The sequence below is a fragment of the Ovis canadensis genome, chromosome 4 (genome assembly GCF_042477335.2).
Source record: "Ovis canadensis isolate MfBH-ARS-UI-01 breed Bighorn chromosome 4, ARS-UI_OviCan_v2, whole genome shotgun sequence".
Lineage (NCBI taxonomy): Eukaryota > Metazoa > Chordata > Mammalia > Artiodactyla > Bovidae > Ovis > Ovis canadensis.
Window position 1 is genome coordinate 84,181,522 of NC_091248.1, and position 16,436 is coordinate 84,197,957.

The 16,436-nt window shown below is 37.2% G+C and overlaps 1 protein-coding gene across 1 annotated transcript in view; it reads left to right on the forward strand.

Moving 5' to 3' along the window:
• The window catches only part of SKAP2 (src kinase associated phosphoprotein 2), a 168,638-nt gene that overhangs the window by 129,803 nt on the left and 22,399 nt on the right, over window positions 1-16,436 (forward strand). The window contains exon 10 of the mRNA XM_069588141.1: window positions 14,804-14,881. Within this exon, the coding sequence (XP_069444242.1) occupies window positions 14,804-14,881 (78 nt within the window). The remainder of the gene's footprint in view (window positions 1-14,803; window positions 14,882-16,436) is intronic.

The following is a 16,436-nucleotide window of genomic DNA, read 5'->3' on the forward strand; positions in this document are numbered from 1 at the left end:
TTTTCCATTTGCAAGCTGCCTTCCAACTGAAAGAAAAATGGAGGGGGCAAATGCTAAGCTTTTCACTTTCTGTGGCCATTACAAACATGACTCTTCTCCTGTTTTTCAGCAGTGTACACTATTTCTCAAGGGAACTATTTTTTTTTTTTTAGGATGTCAGACTTAGCCAAGTTATTTTGTCATTGAAGTAAACATATATGTCTGTATGACATCATGAATATTAACTTTCTCAGAAGTTGCATGTTATGGCAGTATGTTAAAGTGCTATTTAACAAATACAGAAAGAAGTGATCTATGCAAGGTCTTCGTTGAATGAGAAGAAAAAGTGTGCTTTTTCTCATTCAGGGTGCTTCTGAACTTGGGCTCTAGAGGAAGACGCCCTGGATCCAAAGTGTCATCCTGACACTAATTCTTTTTTTAATTTTTTTAAAAAGTTTTTAATTCAGTTCAGTTCAGTCACTCAGTCGTGTCTGACTCTTTGTGACCCCATGGACTGCAGTACGCCAGGCTTCCCTGTCCATTACCAAGTCCCAGAGCTTACTCAAACTCATGTCCATTTAGTTGGTGATGGCCATCCAACCATCTCATCCTCTGTCGTCGTCTTCTCCCGCCTTCAATCTTTCCCATTATCAAGGTCTTTTCAAATGAGTCAGTTCTTCGCATCAGGTGGCCAAAATATTGGAGTTTCACCTTTAGTATCAGTCCTTCCAATGAATATTCAGGATTGATTTCCTTTAGGATGGACTGGTTGGATCTCCTTGCAGTCCAAGGGACTTTCAAGAGTCTTCTCCAACACCACAGTTCAAAAGCATCAATTCTTCGGCGCTCAGCTTTCTTTATAGTCCAACTCTCATAGCCATACATGACTACTGGAAAAACCAAAGCTTTGCCTAGACGGACCTTTTTTGGCAAAGTAATATCTCTGCGTTTTAATATGCTGTCTAGGTTTGTCATAACTTTTCTTCCAAGGAGCAAGTGGCTTTTAATTTCATGGCTGCAGTCACCATTTGCAATGATTTTGGAGCCCAAAAAATAAAGTCTGTCACTGTTTCCATTGTTTCCCCATCTATTTGCCATGAAGTGATGGGACCAGATGCCATGATCTTAGTTTTTTGACAATATTGCTGCTGTCATTTATTTTTTTGGCCACAAGGTATGTGGGATCCCAGCTTCCCAACCAGGGATCAAACCCCATCTCCCTGCATTGGAAAGTGAAGTCTTAACCACTGGACCACCAGGGAAATTTCCTGATGCAACTTCTTATAGCTGTGCTACACTGTGCAAATTAACTTAAATATTTCTATGACTGTGTTTTTTCATCTGAAAATGGGAATAACAGCAATACTTTCCTCACAGGGGTTTGAGGATGAGTGGGATTTCTGTGTATAGCATCATGGCTAGCATGGTGCTTCATATACAGTAAATTCTTAGATTTGTATTATAATCATTGTTATTAAATATCAGTATGCAATGAGTATTGGTCACTTCAGCTTTTCATTCTCACAATACTTATCTAAAGTATATTTTATATTTGTATTTTCCAGATTGAAAATTGAGGCTCAGAGTTTAATTAGCTTGTCTCAGTTTATATAGCTGGTGAAAGAGGAGAATATAACCCTTTGGAATATGAATTTTATTTGCATTCTGTAGTTCCATTGTATCTTTTGGGATTAATATGGGGTTAATTTCTGATTCCATTATAATTCATTTTATTAATTATATTATTATTTAGTGAAATATGCCTATATTTAGAAGTTTAAAAGGCAAGGGTTATTTGAAGACAAATGATGAGGGGGATTGAGGATGGTTCTCTTCCTACCCTCTCTGCTTCTTAGGTCTGGGACCCACTGAGCCAGGGGTCAGGGTGGTTAGTTTTATTTTTAGTATTTAGCAACAAGGAATCTTCAACTAAGAGGCACTGACATCAAGAATATGGAGAGGGAGGAAAAGCAATAAACAGTTTATTACCATTACCTCCTTTTCTTTCTTCAGATATAGTTTAAGTGGAAGTAGTACATTAAAAAATAAGTAAAGGACATAGGAAGTAAATAGGGAAACGGCTACTATACTCAGATTTAATTGTGGGAAAAAATTAGACAAAAGTAGTTGTCATCTTTGAATTCATCACAGCTAGTGAGGGAAAGATCTGGCCTCTGCTAAACATATTTGGCTGGAATTTTGGAAGGCAGGTTTCAGAAAACTCAGAGAAAAGAATAGACACAATGTATGGTGTTAAAGACAAGTATTTTAGGGACTTCTCTTGTGGTCCAATGGCTAAGACTCATGGAGGGGGCCTGGGTTTGACCCTTGGTCTGGGAACTAGATCTCACATCACATGCTTCTAAAAAGATTCTGCATGCTGCAACAGAGATCAAAGAGCCCGTATGCCAGAACTAAGACTGATGCAACCAAATAAATATTTAAAAAGATGAGTATTTTAAAATACCATTTAATCTCAAAGGATCCCAATGGGGAAAGAAGGGAGAGAAACTAAACTATGTCATGTTCTTGTGCTAGAATCTATCCAAAAAATATAACTTTTAAAGGGACATATATTAGACATTGAAATGGCTAATAACCAAAGAAAATATGAGAATAGTTAAAATGTATAAATTATACTAAAGACAACAAAAGGTGTATAATTGCTATCTGGTTTTGTTGTTTTTGAAATTTATTAGGGGCAGTAATTCAAAGAAAACAATTTAATTTCTATTTTATTTGCTCCCTTTCTGTCGAGAAATATCCTCTAATTGATAATATTGGTAAGATATAACAAAAGCCCAGGATGGGCAAAGAGATCCTACTATAGTACAAAGAGATTCTATTAGAATAACTAACCAAAGTCAGTTGTTTTTATTCAACAAATATTCACGGAAAACATTTTATTTTTTGGTTCCAGCCCCTGTGTTAGGCTGCTGTAATGTAAATATGCCCTTGGGGAGTTCACACTTCGGGGAAAGTAGACAAATATTTATATGTAGTACTCTGTACTAACTAAGGCTGTGAGAGCAGACAAGGGAGAGTGGCCAGCTGTCTGGAGGGGTTTGGGAAAAGCATTCCAAATTGGGGGACACACTTCAGCCCTGTCTTCAAGATAAGTAGGAATTTAGTTTGTCTTCTGACCTAGATAATATTTTAAAGTGAACTCCAGAGAAGCTTCTAAAATAAGGTGTCAAAGAGAATCTTCTGTGCCATCTAGAAGATGAAATAATGATTATAGACTCGAACCCAACATGGTTGCAAGGAAATGACAGACATATAACAAAAATAATACCTTCAGTGAGGCATTTGGCCAGGATTCTTATGAAGTCTTTGTAGTTTAAAGACCACTGGATAACTGACTATATACTGCAGTGGCCATAGGGTGTTGACCAGTTGATTTTGTAAATACCTTAGGGCGTAGTTCTCAACATCATACTATCATTTTCATGACATGTTAGTTGCTCAGTCATGTCCAACTCTTTTCAACCCCATGGACTGTAGCCTGCCAGGCTCCTTTGTCCATGGGATTTTCCAGGCAAGAGTACTGGAGTGGGTTGCCATACCCTTCTCCAGGGGACCTTCTCAACCAAGGATTGAACCCCAGTCACTGGCATTACAGGCAGATTCTTTACTGTCTCAGCCACCGGAGAAGCCCCCATATCCATGAATGCCTTGGGTAAATATAAACAAGCTATCCTCTCAGTAGACCAAAGTGGTGGATCAAATCTAACAAGATAAAATAGGATATCCTGCTTGCTCTAAAGATCTAATTGCAGATGTATTCAAAAGACTTGGCTCCACAGAAAATGGGAAAAACTCATAGGGATTTCCGTCAACAGCTCAATATGAGTCAACAGTAATTACATTCAACTCTCAGACTGTGTGATTTGGAAATATAAGATAATTAGCAACCAGTGTTCTGGGTTAGCAAGATGCCAATCTTTCATGTTGTATATCAACAGTATTTAGATTTTTAACTAAAACTACCCTAGAAAGTACAAGACAATGATCCTCATACTTTTTAATCTCAAGAGGCCTTTTCTGTTTGTTTTTTCGTATGTTTGTTTTGGTGGTTTTTTTTTTTTTTTTTTTTTTTTTGTCACGCCACAGCCTGGAGGATCTTAGTTCTTTAACCAGGGGTTGAACTCAAGCCCCCTGTAATGAGGAACCCTTTTCAATCTTGAAAATTATTGAGGATTCCCAAAAACTTTTGTTTATGAGGATTATGCCTCTTAATATATTGTATGTTAGAAATTAAAACTGAGAAATGTTAAAAATGTTTATTAATGAATTTAAAAGTTATAATGATAAACCCACTGCCTGTGAGCATAAATACCATATGTTATTTGAAAAATGGATATATTTTCCCAAAATATGAGTGCGAAGGGTGGCATGGTTTACATTTTTGCAGATCTCTTCAATGTCTATCTTATAGGAGACGTCTAGACAATCATATCTGCTTCTGCCTTTACTCTGTTGTTATATGTTGTTTAGTTTAAGTACAATCAGCGTGTGAAGAAAATCCAGCCTTATACAGATATATACTAGGGGGAAAAGGAAGTATTTTAATAGTCCTTGCAGTTAATTATAGAGATTCTTTTTTGTTACTATACCCAAACTTGACAGATGGTAAAGATAAGTTGCAATGCAGAATCCAAAACTGTTTATCGATGAACTTTTCATACAGTGTTACAGCAAAATTCAGAGGACTGTCTTGTACTTTGAATGGATCTTTTACCCATGTGTACTTTTGTAACATCATGCATTGGTCAGCTAGAAAATGCTGGTTCATTACATTATGCAGAACTTCCAAATATTGACACAATTATGGTATAATTAAAACACCACATTCATTCATATCACCATTGATCTCATTAGAAAAGTTTCTTTAAATACTGAGGAGTGGTCAAGCTATATCCCAAGATAGAAGTTTCTAAAATTCTAATTTTTGCTTGAAAGCTCAAGCTTTATCATCGGCAATAAATGTCAGTTGTTTTTGTTAAAATGACAAACTCACTAAACTCAGTTTTGGGAAAGTGCCTGCCAGATTCCTAAGTCTGAGTAACCATAGTTTGTCAGTCGTTCGTTCTTTCAAGTAAAAATGGTGTTTCATGAAAAAAACAGCTAGTTGCATTTACCATTTGAACCTTTCCTTTCTGCAGATGCAGCAGCCATGTTTCATTCAGTCTTCTGATTTCGTCTCACAGAATATTAGAGGCATGTACTCAAGGTTGACATTAAATGAAAATAATAATTGATCATCAAGGACATTCTTAGGTGAAACTGGCTTTTTTGTTTGTTTTTAATGCTAGTGCAGGGCCGTGAAGAATACAGTGACAGCTGGGTGCCACTGTGTTGATTTATGCTGAGATGTCAGCAGTTTACCACCCATCATTGCTCTGCAGCGTCAGTGTAAATGTTAACACAATAGAAAAAGCAAATATCTTAATTTTATTATGAAAATAGTTTTGACCTCATAGATCCTCTATGCCCTGAAAGGGTCTTGAAAACCACTGCTAGTATAAGGGATTATAGAACCAATAAGTCAACTGGGTGATGGTTCCTCTTACAGGCCGGTGATTTTTCTTTCTTGGATTCTTGAAAATGAGGTTAAGGTGCACCACACTTGAAGAGGAGGAGTAAATTTGCATAAGCAGGCAGCGGAAACAGAGCCAAGCCTGTAACAAATGAGCTCTGCATTCGTAGATCTGCCTTTTTCCTGAGGCTATGGGAGACAGTTCCTTTTGAAATAGTCATGTTACAATTAAGAGATCTTAACACCAGCTTATGTATATTAGATAGTATTTTTTACAGAATAAAATTTAAAACAAACCAAAATCTAAGTTGAGATGAAAAATTTTAATTTCTAAAAGTGGGATGGCTTCAAAACAGTTTATAATGAATACATATACATTTGGGATATTCTTACTAAAAATGAGAATAAAGAAAAAGCATATGTGAGACAGCAAAAGAGACACAGATGTATAGAACAGTCTTTTGGACTCTGTGGGAGAGGGCGAGGTTAGGATGATTTGGGAGAATGGCAGAGCCATGTATATTATCATGTGTGAAACAAATCTCCAGTCCAGGTTGGATTCATGAGACAGGGTGCTCGGGGCTGGTGCACTGGGGTGACCCAGAGGGATGGGATGGGGAAGGAGGCGGGAGGGGGGTTCAGGATGGGGAACACATGCGCACCCGTGGTGGATCCATGTCAGTGTATGGCAGAACCACTACAAGGTTGTAAAGTAATTAGCCTCCAGTTAAAACAAATTTTAAAAAAAAGAAAAGGCAGAAACTGAATAAAGGTTGTCTGAAAGGAGATGCTAATAGTGTCTATGGAGGATAGGTCTTCTTAAATTTTTTTTCTTTTTTGCTATGTCTACTTTCTGGCTTCTAGCCATGAACAGATAGTGCTTTAGTAGCAAGAATAATAAGAAAAAAATCTAATCTAAAGTAAAAGAAGAACTTACATGTCTCAAACTTTATTTGTACCAGAAATCCATAGCCAGGTAGAGGTTACTGCAACTGAGAAATAATTTAATTTGGACCTTTTGGGGGCTAAAAGAATTTTAATGTTGCCGAATTTATTATACACTTTAATTAAAAAGCTAAGGATTTGCACTTTGTGAAATAGAAGAATATCACTGACTATAGTAAAAGGCAGAGTTGCCCTTCATAATTTCCCCATGTCTGGTATGCTTTAGGAGCGCAATCATTTTCTGACTCACGGTCATTTCTGACTGATGGAATCTGGCCTAGTAAAGCTTACTTTTTAACCTACTTGCTTTCTTTGCCTGCCGTAATTGCCTGTAGATGATCAAGTCTCTGTAAGACTGCTTCTGCTCCTGAGTAGAGAGGTACGTCTAGAGCAGCAGCAATGACTGCAGTGCGTGAGGCACAGAAGGCAGCGCAGGAACAGAAGAGCAGGGAGGAAGTGCCGTGGCCTTGGTCTAATTCAACGCCCCTCTTCAGTTCCCCTTTAGTGAAAGAAGGAAATTGAACTAGATGGTACCTTTCCTAAGAGATCCTTGCCTGAATTTGAGGTTTTCCCCCCAACATCCCAACCATGATGTTAACAAGTTTAATGTCTGTGAAAAAAATAATTATTTTTGCATTTTCAGGTTTGTGTATAAATTGTGAATTTCAATATTAAAGCAATTCCCTGTACTCTAATGGCATTTCTTTTTGCTTTTGAATAACCTTTGATATCAATAACTTTTGATAACTTTTTCATATTAAACCATGAGAATAGAATGTCAGAGTTGAAAATTATATGATTAGACAACCATTGCTTATTTTATTGTCTTTTATATCATATTAACAATATATGATATTAACCATATTAACCATAAGCATAGTTAATCATATTGCTAAATTAATAAGTGGATACAAAACTCCTAGCTCCTCAGGTAATGAACTTGATACTGCATGCTAATGGTGCATTTTTTTTCCCTGAGAAATTTGATTATCCTGTTGTCCTCCCCAAATCTTGTCAGGGTGCTATAGGATAGACATTAGTCTTTCTACTCTACAGAGAAGACATTGAGAATTAAGAAACAGTGTCAAGATTGCATAAACAACTAGACATTTAAGCATAGAACCTAGTTTCTAATTTGCCTAATATCCAGGGTAGTAAGCATGATTCTATGCCATTTCAAGCATCTTTATCTTTCTGTTCATCTAACTGACTGATACTACTAAAAGGCACTTGCTTATATCTTTATCAAAGTATATCTTTTATTGCTATAAATGAAATGTCAGGCTATTAAATAGATATAAGAATCCTTTAGAAGTGCCATATTTTAAGTTTTCAGTAGTCCAGGATCTATAGGCCCTTAAGGAACTCACTTTTCTGCATTGTCATAATCTTTAATTCCCTCACTGATATCCCTTAAGAGTTTCTTCTACTTCTCTAGCCCTTTCACCAACTTCAGAACTTGGCTCAAGTCTTGAGAGAGAAGAGGTGGTAAGCGGCCATTTGTATAAATCCTTCCTGCATTTTCATCTTACTGCTAGGACTAGACTCCAGTTCCCCATCCCATCTGCTCCATCTCCTCCTACTCTGGGGCATCTTGCTTGCAACTCCCTGGAATCTGAGCCCTTGATGAAATGTGAAAGGTAGTCTGTTGCTCTGAAATGTAGGTGAACCTCTTTCAGATCTTCTATGTAGAAAGGCTTATCTTTAACATCTACATTTAACCTTGTTTTTCTTACTGAAATAAACTGAAAAAGAAAAGCTGACTGCCCTCAGAAATAAATCCATTTTCATTCGTGAGTTGCTTTTAGTTTAGTTCAGTTCAGTTGCTCAGTCGTGTCCAACTCTGTGACCCCATGAATAGCAGCATGCCAGGCTTCCCTGTCCATCACCAACTCTCAGAGCTTGCTCAAAGTCATGTCCATTGAATCGGTGATATCATCCAACTGTCTCATCCTCTATCGTCCCCTTCTCTTCCCACCTTCAATCTTTCCCTGCATCAGGGTCTTTTCAAATGAGTCAGTTCTTCACATCAGGTGGCCAAAGTATTGGAGTTTCGGCTTCAGCATCAGTCCTTCCAATGAATATTCAGGATTGATTTCCTTTAGGATTGAGTGGTTTGATCTTGCAATGCAAGAGACTCTCAGGAGTCTTCTCCAGCACCACAGTTCAAAAGCATCAATTCTTTGGCTCTCAGCTTTCTTTTTAGTCCAGCTCTCACATCCATACATAACTACTGGAAAAACCAAAGCTTTGCCTAGACGGACCTTTGTTGGCAAAGTAATGTCTCTGCGTTTTAATATGCTGTCTAGGTTTGTCATAACTTTTCTTCCAAGGAGCAAGTGGCTTTTAATTTCATGGCTGCAGTCACCATCTGCAGTGATTTTGGAGCGCAAAATAATAAAGTCTGTTCCTGTTTCCATTGTTCCCCCATCTGCCATGAAGTGATGGGACTGGATGCCATGATCTTAGTTTTCTGAGTGTTGAGTTTTAAGCCAACTTTTTCACTCTCCTCTTTCACTTTCAACAAGAGGCTCTTTAGTTCTTCTTTTTCTGCCATAAGGGTAGTGTCATCTGCATATCTGAGGTTCTTGATATTTCTCAAGGAAATCTTGATTCCAGCTTGTGTTTCATTCAGCCCGGCATTTTTTCCATGATGTACCCTGCATATAAGTTAAATAAGCACAAGGGACTTCCCTTGTGGCTCAGCTGGTAAAGAATCTTCCTGCAATGTGGGAGACCTAGGTTTGATCCCTGGGTAGGAAAGATCCCCTGGAGAAGGAAAAGACTATCCACTCCAGCATTCTAAATATGTGAGTTGCCTTAGAGACCTTTACAAAGTATCAAATACTGTGCCTGGCTTTAGGAGCAGCTGAGTGTGTAGAATGTTAAAGGTTAGAAAGAAGTGGGGAAGAGAATGGAAAAGATGCATGTTTGGGGCATCCCAACTTGAAATTCGGTTTCTAAATCATCACTGAGAGAACTGCTTAAATCTAAGATGTATCTCAAATACAGTGCTATGGTAGGAGAGAACCTACCCACTTATGTGAAAATGTTTTCCAAGTCTACAAGCAGCCAATATTCAAATGAAATTTTAGCAAAAAATATATATCTATAAACTAAAGATTTTAATGAAAAGGCAATGGTGCCATGGCTTAGAGCTGGGGCTTCAGTGACGGATGTGGAAGTTTAAATCCCAACTCTTGTTCTAACTGGTTGTATGAACCTGGACAAGTTAATTAAGCTCTGTACATGTTGCTTTTGCATACATAAAGAGGATGAAAGTTCCTATTATTGCCTCATAGAATTGTTAAGAGGATTTAGTTACCTAATGGATATAAATGTATATAGTGTTCCCTGGTGGCTCAGACAGTAAAGAATCTGCCTGCAATGCAGGAGACCTAGGTTTGATCCCTGGGTCGGGAACATTCCCTGGAGAAGGGAATGGCAACCCACTCCAGTATTCTTGCCTGGTAACTCCAATGGACAGAGGAGCTTGCGGGGTCCAGTCCATGGGATTGCAAAGTCAGACAGGGCTTAGTGACTAATTCAGAGGGTAAGTCGACTTACCCTCTTCTTCCTGGAAGATGTGATAGTATCAATCTTTAGCCCTGCTGTGAGCATCACACACCCTGTTTTCATGCTGACAAATTGTCTTTAGCCTTTTTCAAGCAATGTCGGATAAACATGTCATTGGCTTGTCACTTTGCTTTTTTGGTTATTTAACCTTAAAAGAGAACATTAGCAAGCCAGAAATAGCCCATTTTGTAAAAACTGCATAGCTAGACAGATCTTTGATCCTTATTAGGGTAATAATCCATCTGTTATGGAAATGGATCAATTTGTAAATTAAATTGATTAATCTAGCAGGGAAAAAAAAGGGTCTTGACTTTTCCCACAGTAAGCATTTCCTCAAATGGTAGTCATCCTTAAAAAAGAGATTTGGGAAGACTCAGTTTTCTGCTGTTCTTTCTTTTTTTGCTCAACTCAGAGAAAAGATTAAATATCTATCAAAAAAAAGAAAAAAGTAAGGGTAGAGTTCAAGCTTTTAGATTCACTAGGGTCTGGTTGTTCCTGGAGGTCTCATATTTTTGATGGGGTTTAATGTTAAAACCTTTCAGTGACTATCAGAACATGTTTACACTTGATCTTAGCCAAAAGGCTGAGAAGCCATATCAGAATATATTTAAGACTCATTGGTTAGTTTAGTAAATGTACAACTATGCTTGAGTTATCTTCTGCAATTAGTTTACTTTATTATTATTTTCATCCTGTCTGATAAAAAAATATCTCCAAATGATTCTTCTAACAATGTGTGGTTGAAATAATAACTTCACATGCTGAAGAGTGTTGTGCGGCAGCTGAGAGGCATGTAAATACAAGCTGCTTATTTGCAAGAAGCTTCCAGATTTGCAATATGATTGCTATGGAAACCACTTAATGAAAACCTTAAAACCATCTGTGTGGTTTGATGGATTTTAGTGCATAGCTGAGCTGTTTTTGTTTACTGTTATTAAAATGTTGAATGGAATATATTAACCCACAAACATTGACTATTTGAGATATTAATTAGTATTGTATAATGACATTGTGCCTCAACCCCCAAATAAAATATGTTTAATAATAAACCTAAATAAAACATGTATGTATCTAATATATTGTAAAGTTGATTATAACCTAGAATTTGGTCACTTGTCCGTATATATTTTTTGGATTATGTGGAGAGTTTTGGTCTGTTAGTAAATGTTTATAGTAGTAAGATTTATTTTCGTGATTTTGAAACCTATTTTTTTACGTGATATTTATTGAACATCTCCCTTGTACCAGATTCTATTCAAGATTCAGTCTGAGTTGTTTTTTTGTAAGGTTAGAAAAGAACACACACACCCCAAATTTGATTTTGTTGTCTTTTACATGGAAACTGTACTGTTAGCCCAAGAAAAAATGAGTTGCTTGACTATTGTTAAGAAAATTGACATATGAAACACAGAAGGCTCTGCCCTGAAGATATCAGTACTAGGTTTGAAAAGGAGAAAGGAAATGTTTTTAATGCACATCCTATCTTCTAAAATAGTTCTTATTAAACATCTCACATGGATTTCAGTTTGGATACTTCATAGAAAATATTGATAGTTAAGTAAATATTTTGAATATCATTCTGATAATTTAAGAATATACTATACACATTATAGACACATTTTAATAAAATAAGAACAGTTCTGAGTAGTAAATTCTAAATTCATTGACAGCTTTGCCAAGAGCAGAGTTTTTCCTGCTTAATTATTGTAATTAGTTTTTATATCTTGACTCTAACTTTGGGTGGTGAGTCTAAATCCCATAGTGTCTTCTTAAGAGCCAAGAATAGTGCTTTCTATATTGATGTGGTTATACCTTTTGACTACAGGATAAGTGCCCTTAACCGTTTTTCAATTTACTTCTTACTATTGAATTTGTGACCAAATTGGAAGAGAGAGACAGTACTAGGGAAAGAGAAAGTATGAAAAGTACAGAAAACCGCCTCCTTCACCTTAAAAACATGAATGATTTGTAAAATGAGATGCTTGGACTAAATGACTGTAAATGTCCCAAAAACCTTTAAATTTTATATTAAAACACCCTATAATCCATTTATGTTAGCTAGTTCTTGAGGTTTAGCATAAGTGAGGCAATTGTTGAAAAGAGACAGGATTTAATATTAGAGTTTTTATTAGGTCTTCTGTATACTCATTACTGTTTGACTAAACTATATTAAACTGACAATATTAGGTTTAAATCAATAGGTATAAGGTGCCAATGATTTCCAGCTGTTCCGTCTTGGACCTTTCATTCTTTAGTTGGACTTGAGTTACAAAAATTTGAAACAGTTATAATTGTATAGTAGTAACTCTGAAGGTGATTTAAATGCTGGTTTTTATTTCTCACCACTTTAAAATCTGCATGAGATGTCTCAGTTCACATATGCATTCTTGATCTCTTTACCAAACTTTCCAGTCTCCCTTGGGCTGCCCCGCCCCTGTGTTAAATCTCTAGTGTCAGAAACACAACTCCTTGTGGTTTCCCCTCTCCCAGCCACCAGGCACAACAGTTTATCTTGGCTATACTCTTTTTAGTAATGATGTTTCCATTTCTCAGTTAACTAGACTCAAAACAGGAGTCCTCCTTGGTTGCTTGTTCTTTTCCCTTAGCCCTCCACATCCAGTTAGGTGGAGTTGGTCTATTCTGGTTCCTTCCCCTCTTGTAATCATCTCCGCTCATATTCTCTGCACCTCCAGTTCAGGACTAACTTCCCGTTTAGCCAGACTGGGACTCATCTCTCCATGCCCCTTCTCTAGGTTGTCTGGGACAATGAGATCAGATGGACGTTGCTCGAGCAATTTCAGTCCTGCACTTTCTCACTTCAGAAATTTGGGGGTGGGGTGGGGTGGTGGGGGCTCTTATTCCTCACCAAACATGGAAACATCTGAAGTCCGTAGCTGAATGTTCACAACTTTTCAAAACTTTTCCCAGACGACTACCATTATCTCCTATCCTGCCCTTCCTCTACAAGAACCACATTCTTTATCCAAAATGAACATGCCTGTGCCTTGTTCTTTTCTTCATGCCTCCCCCTCTGTCTGGTAGACCCTGTCTCTTACAAGTATTCAATGCTCAATGAAGAGTCATTAGCTGAATTATTTAATAGTGAGAATGACTATATTTGTATTTTTTGCATATTTTTCTTTAAAGTTTTGATTTTTCTTGAAATTGATTCTTTTTTTTTGGTAAAATTTTTTAATATAAATTTATTTATTTTAATTGAAGGTTAATTACTTTACAATATTGTATTGGTTTTGCCATACATCAACATGAATCCGCCACAGGTATACACGTGTTCCCCATCCTGAACCCCCCTCTCTCCTCCCTCCCCGTACCATCCCTCTGGGTTGTCCCAGTGCACCAGCCCCAATATCATGGGGCACCAGTGCACCAGTATCATGCATTGAACCTGGACTGGCAATTCGTTTCATATATGATATTATACGTGTTTCAATGCCATTCTCCCAAATCATCCCACCCAAAATTTTATAACATTGGGAACAAAGAGGAATTTATAAGTAGGATTTAAAATAAGACTTATACATAAAGAATAAAAGTGTGAATACAGGAGGAAATAGTGGGATGCATGAAACAAAGTAGAGGAAAGGACTAAAACAATTTTTTCTTATGTCTAAGTAACTGTTTATTATATAAAATGTAATAGAATAGAACTAAAATGTAAGCTGATATCAACATTCTAGTTGAGGGCAGGAGTCACAGGTTGAGAAAGCATAAGGAACAGTCTCGTTGTATATGACTGCTTTGTGTCTTACAGTGGATGGGAAAGTGTGATTCTTTTTCAGCCCTTTTCTTTGACATGCCATTTTGTTCCTATGTCCTGCCTTAAATATTTCTAAATTTCATATAAATCTTTCAGTGAAGGAAGTGGTCATGTAATAAATATTCCTTTGTGAGTTAAAGAATTAAATAGTCTATTGACTTTGTTTAAAACTCTTCTCATTTTATCTTATATCATTTTCTTCCTCCTAAACTTGAAGAAGGAGAGTGGTGGGGGAGTGTAGAAATAATATAAGTATATATTTGAACATATCAGGATAAAGAATATGGACTTTGGAATCACAAATCTAAATTTGAATAACAAACATTGAAAGTTTCTTTACCCTTTTGAGCCTCAATTTATTTCTCTGTAAAATAAGGATTTAAAATGGTTTATCTATAAAATCTTAACATCTGTTATAGTGTATGACACACAGTAGGTCCTGAGTATAATTTGGGGGGAATTACCTTAAAGGATGAGGATCATTCTAGTATCTCTCTGTAAGTATCTGAAGTATGAAGTATCTGATACTCAATAAATGACTTATAGGTTAACTATTTTATATCACACATTTTCTCTGTTCTGTTGATGTTTTAGGGACAGTGATTTTATTGTGTGTGGTATTCATGCCACAGTATAATGTGGTCAATCCATATAATGCTGGGTATCATTTTACTGGATTTTTAGGGCTTTTCTGGATTTAAGATTGTTCCAGATGAATTTCTGTGAGCATTTAAAACAAGATATGTGAAATGTTAGTACATACCTTAAATTGTATCAAGTCAACTGGTCAGGTTGCTATTTGGATATAGCTGTTGGTTCATTTATTCAGCTTTATATTATTGAAAAAGGAATGTGGATGTGGAGTGGTTTCATTATTTGAAAAGGAATATTTATGTGTTATAAACTTTTAGTTTTGCTCTTAAGATGGGGTGAGTACTGTGCTGTTAGTACTGGACTTCAGTGTTCCATTTGTTGTTTATTTACAGAAGAGGAGGAGGATGGAGCTCTGGTGAAAGTGGGGGGACAAAGGAAGATGAGTCAGGACAGTGTTCACCACACCACAGGTAATGAGTTGGTGGGAAAAGCTTATTTTGGTCTTGTTCACTTTCCTTTTCATCACTTTCTCCCTACTCTAAAGATGTATTCTCAGCTCCCTGCGGTTGGGTCCTTGGGTCTGGATCTCTTATGGCTGATAAGCTGCTTAGAGCCATTTAGGATGCATGAAAACCACTTGAGAAGGATTTCTAAAGTAAGCCAATTTATACAAGGTATTCCTTCCTGAATTACTTTGTAATGACTCAATTAGCTTTCATTTCTGCACAAAGGAGATTTAGTTGCATAAATTAGCTTATCATCATTGAGGAAGTGTCACTGCTAAAGGACAGTTTATAGATACAACATGCAGTTGCTGTCAAACCTATAAGAATGTAATATAGACATCTGTGTATACTTTGTGCTTGAGCAGAACAGACTTCTGCCATTCAGAGACTAACAGGGGACAACATGTTGCCCAGGGGACTAGCAATGTAGACATCTCTGAAAAGGTCAACTTGACACAGGCTCTGACAATCGACCCACAGCTCTGTCTTCTTTGATAAAAATCAGATAAACTTAAGACCGCTAATTGATCTGCAGCCTGTTTAAATGTTGGCCATGCATATCTTCATTGCATATGATTAACACAGAAAGCAAATGAATTGGGTAAGAAATGCCAGAGTCCAGTGACAGCAGCTTAAAAATGGGAAAAGGACACTGGCCTAGAAGGCTAGGAAGGATATTCCACTTATCCATTTCCACTTGGCACCTGGCCCCAAGTGCTAATTATGACTGAGACTGGAAAAATAGCTATATATGCTCTGTACAGAATCACATGATGCAAGCAACTTTTCTTGCTGGTTGTTATTTCCAAATAGCAGGAGATAAACCGTATCTGTAGTGCAGGCATGAGGTTAGTTTTGATAAATCAGCAATTATTTTACACGGAAAGAAGAGAAAGACTGCCTTCTTATCAGGACTTTACACCTCTTCATAGCCACATGTCAGCTGGGGCAAGGTCTGCCATATCATCCCATGTCCTGCAAAGAGCTATAGATGGGGGTCGCCTCCCCTTGCTGATATGGCCATACATCACTCTTTCAAGCTGTCAGGGGCAGGGTGGACAAGAAGTGTGTGTTCAGGAAGTAGCTTTCCAGAGTCCTTCCTACTGTGACATGTGGAAAGGAAACAGAGGCCTGACTTCCGGACCTGGACAGGAAAGCAGGAACAGGTTGGTGCATGAGGTTTGGGTGTACTTTTTTCAGAAAGGAAGTGAGGACGAAGTCATTAGATGTGAGTCCTCTGTTCCTGCAAAATGCAGCTATAAACACCATGTCTGAGCAAAACCTTGAGGACGACATTCAACAGCAGTGGAAGTTCATATGTTTTGTTATCATGAAGCTTCTGCTGAAAGCATGTCATTTTCTTTTTTTAAATTTCAGTGTAGGTGTGGAAACTGGACACATACAGATATTCTTCTCATAAATATAAGTGTTTTGGTTTAAAGCAACTGTATTTTTCAAAAATCCTTTTAAAGTAACTCTCTCCCAAACTTTTGCCTTTGAGGGAAGGAAAAACAAAAGG